Below are 18,231 nucleotides of genomic sequence, written 5' to 3'. Positions count from 1 at the left end.
CTGACTATGACATCATGGGTTTTGTTGTTGTTGTTTTTATAATTGGCCAAAATATTCTGGTTTAGATACAGATATTTACAGAAGGTAGGGAAGAAGGGGACCAGGCCAGAGAGGGGCAGGCATATGTACAAGGCTGAGCTGCAAAGGTCAACAACTTCCACATAAGGGTGATTCCCGTCTCATATGACGATGTCCATTTCTGGAGTATGGAGAGATGATAGCCACTGCCTACCCAGGCACTAGCAGCAGGAGATTATCTGACTTGAAAAGAATTGGAGTTCACAGAAGTCCAGCAGGTCCTTTCCGCTCTCCTAGGAGCCAGTAAGTTCGCATCTTTCCTTTTCCCTGCAAGCGGACGAGTGGATAAAATTCAGATTCTTCTATGTTAGTCCCCTTATCTCCCTCTCTTCCCCCAGAGTGATCTTCATAATCGCTTTCCTCCTCCCTTTCCATGCCCCTTTCCCTTGGTCTGCCATCACCTTCATCTCCACATCTCCCCGAAGCTCTAGCTGGAAGCATCCTAGCTCATCCAGGGCATCCTTGGTGGTAGAGGAGACGTGGATCTTCAGGGCTGGGGTGGGATGGGGCGGGGGGAAGAAGAAGAAAAGAGGCAACAGAAGAATTGGTGGTGTCGGAGAGAGCTTTACACAACTGCCACCCCTCAGGACGCTCTCTGTCTTCCCAGCACGCATGCCCCAGAACCTAAACATGTCCCGAGATGGGGCAGCCAGGAACTGTGGTCTCAGACTGAGAGATTTGGAGAAACTCTGAAAAGAACAAAAGGGCAACACAGATTGAGGGTGAAGCTGGGACTGAGGGCCCATGTCTCACCTTGACCGTTAGACTCCATTCGGGAAGCAGTGTTCACTGTGTCCCCAAAAAGACAATAGCGGGGCATCTTCAGGCCAACGACCCCAGCACAGACAGGTCCTATGAGAAGAAACAGGTTGGGAGAGCCTGGGGAAGGTGGATACTGGGGCTGGAGTGAGAGTTAGCCTTACCCGTGTGGACCCCAATGCGTAGCCTCAGCTGATCATGGGGTCGGTGGCGAATTCGGAAGGAAGAAACTGCGTCCAGTAATGCCAGGGCCATACGAGCAATTTCCGGGGCATGGCGTTGACCATTTCGGCCTGGGAGACCAGATACCACCATGTAGGCGTCTCCAATCGTCTCTACCTGATTGAGAGGGGGACTCACATGTCACTTCTGTCTGTGTCAGTGGGAATGGGGAAGAGTAGAAGGAAACCAGCTGGACACCACTGTGAGTCATCCTGACAGCCTAGGAGGCCAGAACATTGACTGGAAAAATAGGTGTCATGGTCCTGAGAATAGAGGGGGAAGGGGAGTCAAGGGAATCTTTAAATCTTCCTGCTCCGCCCCAGCACCCAGTGAACGCTCGGTGAACGTTTGCTGAGTGAATGGACACCCTGCTGGCAACAGGACATGGACAACAGACTGTGCTGTCAGGAAGCGGGAAGCAAGGAGACAGGCCAGGCTGAAGAGCACAGAGGCAGGAGGAGGTCACGCCGGCCCAAGGAAACGGGCCTCAGACGGCCATCCAAGGTCAGAAGGCAGGTGCTTGGTTTCGTTAGTCGTACCGAAGCTGTGTAAGAGGCTGTCCCTGTTTCTAGGAACTCGACCCTGAACTGTTCAGGATAAAGGGGCACTATGTCTGAAAGTCACTCTCAAGTGGTTCAGAAGATAATTATGTAGATAACTTTTTAATAAATAAAGCAAGTGGGGAAAAATATATAAATTAGTGAATCTGAGTAAAGGGTTTATGGGAAGGCTTTGTTCCAGTCAGAGAGAGTAGAGTAAATCCAAAAGGAAGGGACAAGAATGAATATTTATTATCTATACAATGTCAGGCATTTTCCACAATAAAACTATTCCCATATTATAAATAAAATGCCTGAGGCACAGGGAGCGCCTCCCGTGACTTGCCCCCGGCCGCACACTGAGTCACAGAGCCCGTATTCAGATCCAAATCATTGCTGCCCCCAAGCACAATAAAACCCACCCTGTGCTAGCTCAGCGAGTCCAACAAAAACAGTTTACAGCACAGCTCACCCCGCACCCCCAATAAACCATTCTGTACCCACATCCTGTATGATTCTTTCATATTTGGAGGGGAATGAAAGAAAAGATGGATAGGCTGTTTTTATACCCCCAGGAAAACGTAGCAGATGGGGGCTAAATCTTGTGATGGTTCTGAGGAGGGAACCCTGAGGAGTCAGGAAATTAGACTGGAATGGAGTTAAAGTGCCAGAGCCTCACTTGTCCGCAAAGGGCACTGCAGCGCTAGGGTGCTGGAGACTCAGGAGGGGAAACACCATGGAACAGGGAGGGTGGGGGCGGGGGGGGGGTGGTCAAGGAGACTGGGCTTTAAAGGGGTCTCAGTAGGAGGGCAGTCCCAGTTCTCACCTTGTAGACATCAAAGTTGTCAATTATGGCATCAAAGCAGGTGTACAGGTCGTTAAGAAGTGTCACCACCTAATGGATGGGAAAGTTGAGGCCCTGAGACTTGTGTCCAACTTTCTAAGAATTCACCCTGGCTGGTGTGGCTCAGTAGATTGAGTGGCAGCCTGCGAACCAAAGGGTCGCCGATTCGATTCCCCGTCGGGGCACACGCCTGGGTTGCAGGCCAGGTCCCCAGCTAGGGGTGCATGAGAGGCAACCTCACATTGATGTTTCTCTCCCACTTTTTCTCCCTCCTTTCCCCTTGCTCTAACAATAAGTAAATATTTTTAAAAAAATTCTTAGCCCGAGGGCCATAACAAGATACGGGAACTCCAGAACAAACTGATCTTTCCTATAATCGAGGATCACTACGCATCCATGAAGCTCCCCCACGTCCCCATCCCACCCCGGAATCTCACCCAGGGCACTCACCTGCATTGGGGTGCTCTCTGCTGACAAAGCTGTGAAGCCCACGATGTCACTGAAGTAGATGGTAACACTGTCGAAGGCCTCAGCCTGCACAGTCTCTCCCCGTTTTAACTGCTCTGCCACTGAACTAGAAAGCCGGGGTGCAGTTTGAGCCAAAAAGAAATGAAATGAGAAAAGAAATGAGTTAGTCCTACCCTGAAAACTGAGCCTGGTGGAGGAGAAGGCAGGCCGCTGGGAAGGCACTGTAGCCTGGCGCAAGGTAAGCGGTACAGCCCATGGGGGTTGGAATGGGCTCCCTGGGGATGGGGGCTAAATGTCTCAAGTCGGGACTGTCCTACAAACACTTGCTGGAGCAAAGGCATGGTAGACCATTGTCCTAAGGAGGCAGCACAGCGCACGTGGAGACAGAATGGAAATAGTCTCTAGCCAGAAAGGCTCACTGGGGCCAGAGGTAACGAAGCAGGGTTCTAAGTGTTGGAAGGTGAATTCTCAGGAGACTGATGATGAGGCACAATCCAACAAAGCAGAACATCAAAGGGAAAGGCAGGAAGGGGGACACAGAAGTCTCACTGGGGTAGAATTTGGTAGAGCAGAGCCTCCGCCTTGCGCTTCTCTTCCAGATAGGCCTGCGTGCGTTCCTCCACCAGCTTCTCCAGGTTGTTGGCGTACTGCTCCATGCGTAGCAGGAGGTTGTCCAGTATGCTGGTGCCACCCTCCCTGGGTGGGGGTGGGGGTGGGGGGAGGGAGGCCAGCACATGGTAACTGTTTCAAGATTCTCAAGACTCCCAGGACTTTCCACCCAACCCGCCCTCTTAGCACCGACCAACCCCACCTCATCCACGAAGCCTGATGAGGCTTCTATTCCTGGGGAGCCCCTGCCCCTCAGTGCCCTCTCACTTGTTAAAGCGGCGAATGAAGGTCTTAATCTGCCCGAAGTCTGGCCGCTCAGCTGGGTCCTGGGCCCAACATCGCTCCATCAGCAAAACTAGTTCTTCATTCAGCTGTGTCCGGTCAATAGTAGGCCGGAAATATGGCCGCTGACCATTTCGGACCTTCTGAACAATCTCTGAAGGCGATAAAGGGTTTGGATGAAGAACAGGGCCCCCCAAGTGGAGGAGGCTGTACGTAGTAGATTGACTCTCACCTTTGGGGCTGAGGTCCAGGCCCTCCACATAGAAAGGGCCACTGCGAAGCGCTATCTCCTGTAAGATGATCCCAAAGCTATAGACATCAGCTTTCTGCATGCCTGCGGTTGGCAAGGAGTTGCCACTGAGCAGTTCTGGGGCAGTCCACAGCTTCTCTGAAAGGAGGGAATCGGCTGGCCAAGTCCTTAAAAGGGGCATTCCCAAGGCCACCTGGGCTCTCTCCCATAATGCTGCCCACATTACTGTCACTCCATCTCCCTGTCCTACCCTCCCTAGGTGGAAATGACCAGGGCTAGAGGAACAATACAAAAGTGGGCATGGGGGTTGAGGGGAGGCCTCACTGGCATAGAGGGCGTGGCTGTCATCAGGTTCAGCAGTTGATCGGAAGCTGGCCAGGCCATAGTCTGTGATTTTGAGCACAAAACGACTATCCACCACACAGTTGGAGGACTTGAGACTCCCGTGGGATGCAATGATGCTGTTATGGAGAAAGGCCATGCCCTGCAGGATGTAGAACAAGTTTCTGGTTTAGGGGACCGCCTGTCCATGAGATGCGCATTAGCTAGCTGCCTGAAGATCTTGGGACCACAAACACAGCACGCTAATTGTGGAAGGCCCCCTGTGCAGTTCCCACCCAAGAAAGCAGGCGGAATAGAAGAGTCATCCCTTCCTTGTACCAAATGCAATCTCCTGGTACTCAGGCACCAGGGACCGGAGACGTGCTTAAGACAGGGGACAAGGGGAGCTATCAACTGTTAGCCTGTCAATCTTCTGAGCAGGAAAGGAAACAGAACTATGAGGGTAAACTCCAAGAATAACATGACACCCGTGGCGGCCTCAAACGCATAGCCACTACTTAGGAAGACATGGCTGGAGACCGGAGTATCGAGAGTACCTAGATGCATCAAGGAAGACTAACTAGTTGTAAGCTTTAATGTATACCCATGTGTAGGCAGGCAGGTCAGGATGAAGGAGGAACATGATATACCAGAGGGGGTGCCGGGCCAGAAAGAAGGTGTAGAAAATAGAAAATTAGAAAAACCTGGATAAAAAAAAACAACAACCTGGAAAATGGACAAAAGTAGGAGAGCTGCCAAACCAGTGCAGCAGCCTGACACTTCCGGCCCTGTGGGGCCAAGAGGAGAGAACCTTTGCCTGTGAGGGGCAAGAGGGCAGGTCCTAAGGAGGCGGAGCGGTGCTTCCCCGCAGGAAACCCTGGGGCCCACCCAAGCCCGGGCAGGTGGCACGGAGAAGGAATACAACGTTTTGTGTGCTACCCAAAACACCTCTGCCTGATGTTTAGGCTCCAGACTGAAACAATTCATAGCTCTAGTCTCTGTGAACTCTTCCTTTTCATTCCTTTCTATATCAACAAAACCTTTGGGGATCTCCGCTTTTGTGAATGCAAAGTGATCAGGCTCCTGACTTTGTTCCAGACTACTTTCCCGGAGTCACGTTTTTCTTGTATTTATCAGCACACCTCCAGCTGGGCACCACATCAACTTTTTATCTTTATATTTTTATCAGGTAATAGCAAGCTTTCATACACACACACAAAAAAATTTAAATAACCTCATGAGAATTAAGCAGAAAAAATCAAACCAGCTTCAAGTCGGGGGCGAAGGATACACTAATCTAGCTAATTGGCTCTGGCACTTGCTTCTCAAAGCCTGTCCAACCCCTGTAAGACCCAAATGTATACCCTCGCAAATCCACGGACCTCTGGGCCTCCTGAAACTAGCTGACACCTAGTATATACCAAAGGTTTAATATAATGTTCCTTAGCTGCTTAGTTTTACTAGTAAATATTTTTTACATTTCAAATTTTCAGACCAAAAGAGCAGATACTCGAAATACTGGTCAGAGAGTAAATGATGAGAAAGAGAGAGAAACATTTTTGGAGACTACATTCATCTTTTCCCTGCTCTGGGAGTTTAATATAAGTTCTTGGAGGGTGAAAAACAAACAAACAGAGAGATCTGAAATATCTCTAACAAGTACAGGACTCTCTGTGGCAGATAAAATGCATTTCCCCCATGAAAAGCCCCAGACCCTTTGCTTATCCATTATTACCCAACAACAAGAAGAGGGGAGATGGAGAGTGTGGGGCTTTCAGAGGACTAGAAGGAAAAGTCATAAGCAAAGATAGAAAGATCGAGGCATTGTAAAGTGGATGAGCTCTTAAAGAGGCACAGAGAAGACTCACCTTAACAAGGTCATTAATGAGTGAATAACGAAACATCCAGTCCAAGTTGATGCTGTCATTTTCCAGAATATCCTGGCAAGTGACATGAAATAGATTATGTGGCTATCCCAGTCCCACTAGCTGTCACCTGCATGGAGCCAGTGTAGCTCTGGGCCTATCTCCCCACCCCTGGGACCCCCACCTATCCCTCACCTGCAAACTCCCACGAGTACAATATTCAGTGACGATGCAAATGTTGGGAGGGTCTATGCAAGCACCAATGAAGCGAGTGAGGTGGTTGAATTGAACATCTCTCATCTAGGGGAAAAGAAGGGAAGAGGAGAATTGAAAGCTATAAATTAGAGAAATCTCCCACTATATGGGAGGACCTTTCTCTTAACTGTACCTACAACTTTAAGTCATTTTTAAATGAAGCCGCTGCCCTCCTAGCCAATTTCACTGTTCCACAGTCCTCCCCTTCCTCTTCCCCCGCCCTGTCTACCCCTTGCCCTCAACCCGTACACCTTTACGTACATGTTTGAGTTCAAACAGAACCTGCCGGGTCAGCTCGATACGCTTCTTATTCACATGTTTGATGGCCACGACATTCCCCTGATAGTGGGAGTAAAAGGGGGAAAGGAAAAATTAGTATCAGCAGGCGTTTGTGGGTGCTAGGAACACTGCAGAACTGTGGGAGCATCGAGGAGCTCAGCTGGACTTAAAGAGGAGGGCTATGTGGGGCAGAGGTTCATGGGAAGAGGCGACAGATGGGGATGAGACAGGATGAAATGGTGGGGACCAGAACAAGCGGATGACTGTTCACCTTGAAGTGACCGGTGTTGGCAAAGATCTGGTATTTCCCATGGGCTGTCATAAGCGAGCCGTAACTGGATCCCCGCTGGGGCCAAGGGCAACATGGAGGCGGAAGGATGAAAGGAACATTAGATGGCGGTGGTGGCGCAGGGGCTATCATTACAGGCCGATGTGCTGGGAAAGGTCCAGGGTCGGAAAGGACAGGAACTCAGAGGAAAGCAGAGGGACAGCTGAGACAGGGGCTCACCAGTGACAGTGTGAGGCGACTGCCTGCACCTTTGTGATACCGCTCTGAATTGCCGAACTGCAGCTCTTCCCAGCGAATGCGCCACAGCATGCTGGCCAGCTCCTTCTCCAGCATCAGCTTTCTGTAAGGACTGCACACCTCAGTTGACTGGCCAGCCCAATCCTACCACCCCACAAACCAACAGTGGGGTGCAGGGGCCTCCCAGCAGCTCCTGAAGCTGCAGTTGTTGCACCGGAGACACAGGACTGAGACAGAAGGTTGCACTGTTGGCGCACCTAATGCTGTCCCGGGCTCATTTAGAAGCACAGAGGCCAAAGGTAGAAGTTTTTCTTAAGATGGTAGCATCCATGGGAAATTCACCTTTGCCCTTGTAAGACCCCACTCAAAATCACCAGTTAGCACATGCAGTCTTGAACAAAAAGTGGAAAGACGACACCGAGGCTAAAAAGACAACTAAAGGAAACGGCCAGAGAGGAGGACGTGACATCTAAGAGACAGCCACCGAGTTAAGAGGCCTGCCCCCACCCTCAGTCCAGGGACCCCTGGCCTCAGCCAGAAGGCTGTGTGGCAGTGTGTGTGGGGGCGGGGGGGAGTAGGTCAGTAGATAGCCCAGGACTCACCGGAAAATGAGAAAGCTGGAAACACCAAACATGATGAAGGTGATTCCCGTGCCCAGAGCCACAATTGCCAGAGTTGAAAGTGGAGCTAAAGGGGAGAGTGGGACCCTGAGAAAGACTGTGTGTGGAGCTGGAGGAGCGGGAAGGGTGATGCACAGGCGCAGGGAGCACACAGACCTTTCAAGGGAAAGAAGTGACGAGGGGGAGTAGAAGTAGAGGGAAGAGCAGGGCTAAGGTGGGGGGACATCAGTGAGGCAGGAGAAGAATGGAAATAAAGGGAGGAAGGATTGCTCCCAGTCCCTGCACACACCCACTTTTATCACAGGATGGGTCGTCCAAGTCAAAGGCACAGGGGGGATTGTCCAAGGGGGGCGCCCCTTTCACCCAGGGGATAGGCCGTCCTGTCCACCAAATCTGCTTCTCGGCTCCTGAGTAGTGGGCTGCAGGCTGTGAGGAAGGAGAGAACTGGGCCCACGGGCCTGCTCCCCCGGCCTCCTCCCTGGGACCCCAGTTATTTGACTGCTTTTCTCCCCAACCTCCTACCCACCCAGGATGCAACTCCAGCAGAGAAGGTAAGTCCCTGCCTCTAGTACCTTTGATCTGGCCCCCACCGAACCCTGGAAAGCTAAATTTGCAGGGCCCACACTCTCCTCCTCGTCTCCTCCCCCATCACCTGAAAGTCCCCAGAATCCAGGTCTCCCATGGCCCACAGGACAAAATCAGTCTCCCGGTCATTGTTCTTGTCCATAACAACCAGTCCAGTTACACCTAAGATAGAAAAGTGTAGCCCTTACTTCGAGATCTACCCTAGGCCCCTCTCGGATCTCCACAGTTCCTCCAGCTGCCTCGGGGTCCATCCCTGACCCCGCTTTTAACATGCGTCCACCTCTGCCAGGCCCTCTGATCCCTACTAACCCTCCTCCCTGCCCCAGCGCCTGTATTCCCTTCTGCCCACTCCACTCCTGAGCCCAACAGCAGTCCTCTGGGCTCCATCTGGCCCTCTTCATTACCATGGTATCTCCGTCCCTGCATTTTTTCCACAATTCGAAGTCCATCCGCCCGGGTGCCCCCTTCCTGTATCGTCTCGTTCAGGACTTCCGCGTACAGCAGGATCCCGTCATAGAAGCAGCCGGCAATGAGGTTCATCTGCGGGTAGCAATTTCAGCAGTGCTCCACGAGCGTCCCACCAGGCTCCCTTCCCTGGCTCCCCTGCCCTCGGCTGGAATCTCCTTCTACCTCTTCTCTCTCGTGGTTTGACCTCTTCCCTCCTCTCATTCCTAAGGTGCCATCCCTACCTCAGTGGACACTAGGGCAGAAGGAAAATCCTGGATGGAAGGGGACAGCCCCCAAAGCAGGGCTGGCTACACAGCCGGGGCTTACTGCTGAGTTAGGGAGAAGAGCCTTCCCTCAAAGCCTGGCTTGATTCTCAGGAAAGAGAGATCTACTTACCAGGGAGGGGGCCAGCTCCACACCAAAATCTTCCCGGGCTCTGATCAGCAGACGATTCTGGAATTCCTGATACTCGGGATTTGGGGGTTCTCGGTACGTGATGATCAGTACCGTCTGTACCAACAGCACGTGGGGAAAATGAACACGATGTTCAAGACAGGCATCGGGGGAGGGAGGAAGCAGAAGAGGGAACCTTGGTGAAATACACGTGATATGAAATATACATGAATGAGTCTGAAGGGGGAGAGGACGCCAAACTCTGTGTTGTGTGCCTGTCGCGGGGGAGGGTACGTGCTGTGTGTTTAATACATCTGGGAAGAGGGAGCGGCATGCCTCCATAAAGAGGTACAGAGGCTTGTTCTGGGACACTGGAGCCTGGGAAACAGGTGAAGCCAACTCCATCCCCAAAACCTGGCCACTGCCTGAAGCCCCTGCCCTTGTCTAGGCCTCCCGGCAGGGCTGCCACAGCACTCCCAGCATATCTGCCCCGTCCTTTCTGGGTACCTGCTCACTGTCAAGGGCACCCCTGATCAACAGGTCCTCTCTGAGGTGCTAATTACTGTTAACATTATCAGTACAATGTTTACATTTCCATTCAGGACGTTTGAAAACAGTGTCTCCACCCAGTGAATCAAAGAGATTCCAGGTCCTAGGACAAATGGCAGGAAGTATTTTGAGACAGAGATTCCATCTGTGAAAAGCCGCAAGCCCATTCATTTCACGTGTGTGAAACACCTGCCAGAAGCAGCGCGGGCCTGCACACTGACACGGCCCTACACGTCACTGGGTAGTAGACATGCATCACAGAGAAAACACACAGTCACACACCTACACACATTTCATAGATAAGCTAATAACACATTTGGCCTCAGCCATGCACACACCTTGCTGGCCACAAGTCAGTGGGTCTCTGTCTCTCACTGGGGTGTCTGCCTGGCCCCCACCAGCCTCACACCTTTCCCCTTTCTTAGCTGATGGCATGCTGGCCTCCATCTCCCCCCAGCCTTGCACAATCACTGAGACCAGCCTCTGCCTTGGACAGGAAACTGGCTCCACAACCTCAGGGAAAGACTTCAGATCAATACCTATTGTAAAATGTGACTTTGAGAGATGACAGATTTAAATCTAGACATTTCTATCAGTTTCATTAATTCCTGTCACAGAAAGCACACACAGACCATAAAGATACTAGATACATCACATATGATCTATTGCATATCAATTCATTCCAGGTAGGAAATACTGAAGTCAATTTCTCTTTTTTTTTCCCCTTTCTGTTTACAGCTTCTGTTGTGCATCAGGACTACATTGTCTTCCCCTGGATTACTATAGAAACTTTTTATTTCTTCTTTAGAGTGAGGGGAAGGGAGAAAGAGAGGGACAGAAACATCAATGTACACACAGAAGAAACATTGATTGGTGGCCTCTCACACGCCCCCAACATGCCTGACCCACAACCCAGGCGTGTGCCCTGACTGGGAATGGAACCAGCAACCTTACGGTTTGCAGGTCGGTGCACAATTCACTGAGCCACACCAGCCAGGGCTGGAGTCAATTTCTTATGCGCATTCATTATATTAGACTGCAGTTTGTTTTATGATGTAATTATTCTTACTGGAGCATTTGGATGCTTGATTGCACACTTCTAATACTTTCTCACTCTCAGGCAAAATTAAAAAGGAGAGGGGGATTGAGGATGGTGTTGAAAGAGTTCTTTCATTAACACCTGGTCCAAGAAAAGAAAAATAGAAGGGTAGGATATTGTCAGTGTAAAAAGTCAGTAAAAGAGCTGGAAAAGATCAGGTCGAACACAATTTATGTTTCAATATAAAGGCTGATGATAGGTTTTTAATGCTTTCTAAACACCTAGTAAACTTAGATTTGTTTGCTAGATTAGCAGTTCTCAAACTTTTTGGTCTCATGACCCCTTTACACTACTAAAAATTATTGAGGACCCCAAAGAGCTTTTGTGTATTTGTATTACATCTATCATATTTAAAATACTAGAAATTAAAACTGACAAATTTTTAAAACACACGTACACTTCCCATAGCTGCCAGAGTAATGACATCATCACAGGTCACGTAGCTTCTGGAAAACTCCACTGTACAATCATGGAAGAATGAGGGTGACAGAGGCAAATAACATCTTACATGATTTTTAAAATAGTTTTGACTTCATGGTTCCCTAAAAGGATTCCGGGGCCCCCGGGATCTCAAGACCACACTTTGAAAACTGCTATGCTAGACTCTGTTTTGCTGTGGTTACTAGCTAGGAGAGAGGGGTGGGGGGAAGAGAGACAGAAAGGGAGGGAGAGAGAGAGAGAGAGGAAGAAGAAGGAGAAGGAGAAGAGGATGGGAGGGGGAAGAAGGAGGAGGAAGAGGGGGAGAAGAAGAAGGGGAAGGAGGAGGAGGGGGGGAATGACCTCACAAGAGTTTCCGTGCTTGTGTGGGGGTTAAAGAGAAGGTGAAGGTAAATAACTGTGTCCCATTTCATAGTGGACCCCAGGTGAAAAAAAAAAACAAGCAAAGGCTGCTGAAAATGGCTTTATCAGTGGGTGAAAGCCAAGAGTGCACCTAGGAAATGAGCAAGGGCAGGAGAGGGGACCCCCGCCCCTGCCCCAGCCCGGGACCTGCTCCGGCAGCCACAGGAAGCCCTGTTATCTGTGGCCTAAAAAGCCGAAGAACGGTCTCCCAAGGAGGCTCATCCTTACATGCAGCCCTCGGTCTAGTGCCTATTCCATTCCAGCTGCTGGCGTCCCCTCTCTGTAACCCAATGTCATGCTGGTCACCTTGGTTGAGACCTCTGCCTGGGCTTCTGACCCTGTAGTCCTCAAATGCTCAGCCTAGGCCTCTGGGTCCTTAGAGCCCTGTCATTTGCATATTCAGTTACACTGTATCTGCTTGTTCTTCCCTACCCTGGTTGATCATCTTGATATTAGAGTCCCTGCTAGCTCTACTCCTGTCTGGATGAATCCCTAGTCCTCTCCCTGCTCTCCCCAACATGCACCTCAACCCAATTCAAGAAATGTGTGCTCGGCACAAGGAACACAGAGATGAGCACGGTCCCTGCCCTCCAGCAAACTACCCAGCAGGGGCTGGGACCTTTCCTGGAGCACGTGACCCTCCTGGAAAAGCGTTGGGCATCTGTATCAAGGACTCTGCTGCCACGTTTTTCAGACTGGCCTGCTTTTGAACCCCAGTGGGCCAGGTGTCTCTGGGGGAGGGCATTCTGCTCTTCGATCCTTGGCTGGAGCCGACCATCCAATTTCCCTCACCCCACCCTGCTTCGGGTCTGGAAAAAGACACCTCATCACCCCCCACCCCTCCGCAAAGCCTTGGTTCTCCCTTTGGCGTATTCTTGACTGCCTGTTTCCTCTTCTGCTGTGTTGTAGCAAACTCTTTGTTTTTCTGTCTGAATACTGCCTACAACGAGCGGGAGAACTGAGAATTAATTTATATAACTGATTGTTAGCTGACTAGTTCCCTCCTCCCTTACTGTAAGTGCCGGGGCCCCTTGGCTACTAGAAATTCTCACACAAGAAACAGGTGTTTCTTTCACAGAAAAAAAAAATACATCCCAAAAGCTATGGAATCGTCTCATCCAGGAGGGTCATAGGGGCCCTCCTTGACCACACTAGCTAAAATACAATCCCCTTGTTATCTTAGTCTCAGACCAGTTTATTCTCCCTCCCCCCACCTCTGTAAGTAACTCACCACAATTTATTCTATATTTGTATTTATTTGCTCAATGTCTGTCTATCCTACTAAATGGAAGCTCCAAAAAGGCAGGGACTACATCTGTTATGTTCTCCACTGTATACCGGTACCTAGTACAGTGAGTGGGACATAAAAGGTGCTCCATAAACAATAATAGAATAAGTCAGTCTTCAAATGAATCAACACTGACCGAATAATGAACAAGTTCTACAGTAGACAGGGGTAAGCACAAAAGAGGAACACAGGGATTCAGGAATAGTTTCTTAGAAGGGAAGATAATCAGTCTGAGTCTTGAAGAATACACAAGCATCATTCAGATGAACAAAGGTGAGAAGAATATTTTAGTCAAAAGTTAGGGAGTAAACGAAACCTGTCCTGCCACCGCCTACGTTCAAGTGTGGCAGCCACAGATCACACTCAGGCATGCAGACAGACGATGTCATTCGCAGTCAGACACACGCTAGTCAGTCACAGTCACACGTACAAATCTTACTCACCTATGTCCAAGCCCTTACACGCATTACTTAGAGTCAAAGTATCTCCAGGTTGAAAGGACCTTAAGGCTACCCCACACACTGGCTTACATCCTTTTTGGGAAAAGGAGGAATATCGATAAATAAATAAGAAATGCTTGTGTACACAAGTCAGTGAAAATCTGTGGAAGAATCAGGGAACAATTTGTGGGTATGATCTGGAGAGGCAGAGATTTGGGGGAAGGGAAGGAAGAGTATTCCAGACCAAAGAATAAAAGAGCACCCTGGCAGGTGTGGCTCAGTGGATTGAGTACTAGCCTGTGAACCGAAAGGTCACTGGTTCGATTCCTAGTCAGGGCACATGCCTGGGTTCTGTGGGCCAGGTCAATGTATCTCTCACACACTGATGTTTCTCTCCCTCTCTTTCTCCCTCCCTTCCCTTCTCTCTAAGAATAAATAAATAAAATCTGTTTTTAAAAAAAGAATCAAAGAGCATAAAGATGGGGATGTGGGGTGGGGAAGAGGAAGGGCAGGGATGCCCAGGGGTCAAGGGCTGGAGTACTTGGCATCACGGGCATTGGGAGGTAAGACTAAAAATGTAGGTTGAGGACAGACTGCAGGAGGTCTTAAATGAACTAATAATTTTGAGCTGAATTCTATAGGAAATAAGTCATTGAGAGTTTTGATAAGAGGAGTGAAATGAACAGTCACGTCAATGCTCCCTACAAATTGTTCCTCAAATCCCCTTCTTTCCATTCCTGCTATTATCATCCTAGTTCAAGGTCATGTCAGCTCACTCCATTCTAACCTATTACAAGTGGTTTCACTGCTTCTAGCCTCCTCTTCCTCCAATCCAACCTGAAATCTGTCACTGCATTTCTCTTCACAAAAAAATCTCAAGGATCCCACATTTAAGTCCAAGTGCCTTGATCTTAGAGTCACGTTTCGATCTGAGTGTGCCTTAATGTGATTATATCTCAGCAACATTGCTTCCTGTATCTACTTCAGGTGAACCCTTCTTTCCCGTCAGGCCAGGACCTTCTTGGTCCCCCACGCATGCCTGTTCCAATCTTCCTCTTTGCTCAGGCCACCTGGATCCGCGCTCGCACCCTGACTAGGAATACGACATCTATCTTTAAAGTCACAGTAGAGCCTCACCCCTTTAAAAAAGTCACCCCTCACTGCAGCCACATGGAGTCTCCCTCCTCTGAACCACTCAAGTTCTTTTTTCAAAATCTTTATTGTGTCTTTTTCCCATTACCATGGAGTCCCCTTTAAAGTTCTTAGTGTCTGTTCCAGGACACATAATCATATCCTCGCTCGCTCTTGTATCTAATTGTATCACATCATTCCTCACTTCTCCAGAAAGGGCGAAAGCCCTCCAACTGGCTGGGACCAGATATTTTCCTGAACCTTTCTTCCCCACGCTGCAGTCGGCTACTAGTGCTTAGAAAAGTCAGTGTTCTGGGGCCTGGGGAGGCCGCCCTGGCAGACACACTGCAGAAGAGTCACAAAGGTGGGGAAGTAAGAAAGAACGACACTAAACTAGAAAGCCTCTGCTCACTTCACTCCTGCAGGTCACAATTCCTGCGATGCTCCTGGGGTTTCTGTGGGGTCTTGGGAGAGACAGAGACCCTCCAAAGAAGCTCCATTTCCCCCACCTCCTTCAAGTCTGACTTAAATGATACCTGAAAGGCCTCTCTGAGGGCCTGGGCCTGGTCCCAGGTGCGATTGTCCTGCCAGGGCCGACCTGTAGAACGCGTGGGGCCTGCACGGAGACTCTCTCCAAACACATCCAGGTAAAAGAAGACATAATCCCCATTGGTCAGGTTCTCCCTCTGGGCCTGAAGCAGGATCTCATGCAGCATCTCCAGGGGGCCGCAGATATACACGACTGGGAGCAGGCACACAACAGAGGGGCACCCTGAGAACATATCCAGGTCCCCAGACAGCCCCCTCTCTGAAACCATCTGCATTTCCATCTTCAGCAAGAGAGTGCCCTAACCTATTAACCACACCACAGATGCTCCCCACCACACCCCCCGCCCCCCACCAGCCTGGAGTCCTGTCCTAAGTGCCCTCGGGCTGTATGGACCATCTGGCAGAGCTCAGACTGACTGCAGCCCCCAGAGGAAGGGAGCTATCAGGCTGAAGCCCCTCCTCTCCCCAGACCCCTGCCTGCTGTTCCTAGCCAGCCCTCCTCACTCCCCAACTCTACTGCCCTCCACCCCCACCCCCACTTTTCCCTGGGCTCATAGGCAATGGCTGCCCAGGATTTCTTAGTGTGAGCTTTACCTGTCTTTCCCAACCCCATCTGCTGAACCCCCAAGCCTGTTCATAAAGTCATCACTATTTTAGTGATTTATCATTGACCCACACTACAAGGGGTCTTGGTACCCTAGATCGAGAAGTCTCTGCTCATGCATTTTCAAATGGTCGCCAACCTCATTCATTACTCTAGGGCACTCACATTGCTCTCCAAATTCTATTCCACCTCCCAATCCAGCATTCTCTCTTGACACCAGCTTCACCCCTCACACTTATTCCTTGTTTGCTTCCGCCTGTGACATCGGCGAGCTCCCAGAATATAACGCCTTCGCCCTGCACAGGAGCTCGGTCCACACGTGCATCCGGGCCCCACCACCACACACAGCCCCTCATCCACGGTTTCCACCTGCACCCTGAGCTCCGGGAATCCAGCGACCCTCCCCCCTGACCCTACAACAGCCCGGGCCACACTCACTGCGCCCGTTGGACCGGATGAAGTGGGCGGCCTGCTCGGGGCCCCCTGGCTCACGGGCATACACGTGGTGCTGCACACTGAGGTTGCTGCCCTGCAGGGCCTCAAAGACGCCCTCGATGGTGAAGTAGTGAGGCCGGTCATCTGTGCGAGCGTCCAGATACAGCAAGACAGCACGGGTAGTCCAATTGAAGTGCCCATGTAATGTCACTACAAACTCACCCAGCTTGGGAGCAGAGGGCCCAGTGCGTACCAGGGTGCGATAATGCTCATTCTTAGCCGCAAAACCACAGGCTACAGCACCCGCGGTCAGCAAGGGAAGGCGCCAATGTGAGGCAAAGCGGGCCACAGAGGCAGCCGGGTACACGCAACCGGGGCCCAACAGAAGGTCAGGGTCATGGTACAGCTTGAGGTCCACAGCCCCGAGTGGCGCCAGGTACTCAGAGCAGGCGCCATCTAGTTCAGAGCTGACAAACTGCAAGTCCACGGGCAGTGCCCTGCCCAGCGCCTCCACAGCCAGTGCCACAGCAGGACCCACCCGCGGCCAGGCCCAGGCATAGCTCAGGTTGTGTTCCGGCAGCACCACCGCCAGCGTCAGGTTCCGCGTCAGGTTCCGCGCCAGGGGAGGACGCACCCCACCTGCCAGGGCTGCCACCAACAGCAGGAGTGATGGCAGTGCCATGGGGAGAAAGCAGCAGCCCCACCACCCCCAGGACCTGGGGCCACTCCGGCCTACCCTGGAGGCACACGCGCCACCCAGCCTGCAGCCAGGGGCAGACGGCCAGGGAGAGGAGTGAGGACAAGCTCCACAGGCAGGCAGGGATCAAGAGTGGTGGGGTGGGAGAGGAGGAGGTGGAGGAAGGCCCGGGGGTGGGTAAGGAGTGGGTCTGCCTGCCTAGGGCAGAGGCTGAGCACTGAGAGCAGGGTGGCCGGAGGAAGGAGGGACGGAGGGGGCTGCGACTGGGATGGGGGCAGTGAGAGGTGAAGTAGGTTGACGAATCTAAAGTTAAGAAGGAAAGGGGGATCCGAGGCTGGCATGGGGTGGGGGTTGGGGGGCAGGCTGGTACAAAGAAAAGGCCTGGGGGGACCTCACGGCTGAAGGGGCTAGGAGGGCAGAGGACGGCGACAAGGAGAACCAGGGGGGTGAGGTGGGAAGGGGCCCACACCGCGGAAGGACTGGGACCATGGGCGGGCGCGAGCGAAGCGAGGCCTGGGCCGGAGGGGAGGGGAAGGCAGGGGCAAGTCTCGCTGTGAAGGCTTCTCCTGAAGCTCCAGCTTGGACTAACGGGCCCAGGGCGCTGGTCCCATCCGGAGCTGCGGCGGCCCCACCCGTGTCCCAGCTCCGCTCCGCTCCGCTCCTCCTGGGCCCGGGCGGCTGGCGCTGCCGGGCGCTTCCTCCCGCCCCCCGCCTGGGCCCCCGGCGCGCCGCTCGCTCGTCCAGGTCAGGTCGCCGTGGCCCGGCCCGTCTCCGCTCGCTGCGCCGGCGGCGGCGGCGGCCGAGTGTGACTCCGCGGGCAGGCCGCCCGCCCCGCCCCCGCCCTCCCCGCCCCCTCCCCGCGCCCGGCCCCGCTCCCCCTGCGGCCCCACCCTCCGGCGCCGGCCGGCTCCCCGCCTCCACCCCCGACCCGGCGCCCGGGGACCTCCCGGGTCTCCAGCCCACCCGCTGACCACCCGGGGGATCCGCACGGGGCCGCTCAGGCCGGCGAGGTCCCCGGGCGTCCCTTCCCTTTAAGGGCCTGCCCGGTCCGCCCCGCGCCCCGGGGCTCGCCCCCCATCTCGCCCCCTGCTATCGCCCCGAGCCCCTCTTCCCGCCCCTCGCGTCTCCCTCTCTCCGTGGGGCTCCCCCTCTCAACTCCGTGGAGGGCTTCAACCACTCCAGTCTCCAGGAAGCAGTCGGAAACCCCCAAATATTTGGAATCTTCGCTAGTCCTCCACCTAGTAAACCATAACACCT

General features: G+C 52.2%; 1 protein-coding gene across 2 annotated transcripts; it reads right to left on the bottom strand.

The window, feature by feature from the left end:
- Positions 1 to 21: 21 nt before the first annotated feature.
- On the bottom strand, positions 22 to 17,785 carry NPR2 (natriuretic peptide receptor 2). 2 transcript variants are annotated; one of them, XM_028507867.2, is made up of 22 exons: positions 16,281 to 17,785; positions 15,226 to 15,431; positions 9,346 to 9,459; positions 8,907 to 9,042; positions 8,570 to 8,664; positions 8,211 to 8,343; positions 7,900 to 7,984; positions 7,280 to 7,400; positions 7,043 to 7,117; positions 6,754 to 6,831; positions 6,433 to 6,537; positions 6,241 to 6,312; positions 4,376 to 4,535; positions 4,034 to 4,189; positions 3,787 to 3,955; positions 3,460 to 3,606; positions 2,893 to 3,016; positions 2,425 to 2,493; positions 1,002 to 1,176; positions 832 to 930; positions 480 to 571; positions 22 to 345 (listed from the first exon to the last, which is right to left on the bottom strand). In XM_028507867.2, the coding sequence occupies exons 1-22, from the start codon at positions 16,957 to 16,959 to the stop codon at positions 280 to 282; spliced, it is 3,156 nt and encodes a 1,051-aa protein (XP_028363668.1). In that variant the 5' UTR covers positions 16,960 to 17,785; the 3' UTR covers positions 22 to 279. The 2 variants fall into 2 exon arrangements, with proteins under 2 accessions (XP_028363668.1, XP_035877801.1); XM_036021908.1 differs by lacking the exon at positions 7,900 to 7,984 and having other exon boundaries at positions 58 to 345; positions 8,207 to 8,343.
- Between the last annotated feature and the right edge of the window lie 446 nt (positions 17,786 to 18,231).

Source organism: Phyllostomus discolor, chromosome 3 (genome assembly GCF_004126475.2).
Source record: "Phyllostomus discolor isolate MPI-MPIP mPhyDis1 chromosome 3, mPhyDis1.pri.v3, whole genome shotgun sequence".
NCBI lineage: Eukaryota > Metazoa > Chordata > Mammalia > Chiroptera > Phyllostomidae > Phyllostomus > Phyllostomus discolor.
The sequence above is the reverse complement of the archived record's forward strand: the minus strand, read 5'-3'. Positions and strand labels throughout refer to the sequence as shown.

Excerpts from the sequence above, each read along its gene's own strand:
- NPR2 (XM_028507867.2), bottom strand. The coding sequence starts at position 16,959 with ATGGCACTGCCATCACTCCTGCTGTTGGTGGCAGCCCTGGCAGGTGGG. Across the intron at positions 4,536-6,240 it reads TCATTAATGACCTTGTTAAG|GGCATGGCCTTTCTCCATAA; the intron begins GTGAGTCTTCTC and ends TACATCCTGCAG. Across the intron at positions 1,177-2,424 it reads ACAACTTTGATGTCTACAAG|GTAGAGACGATTGGAGACGC; the intron begins GTGAGAACTGGG and ends CCTCTCAATCAG.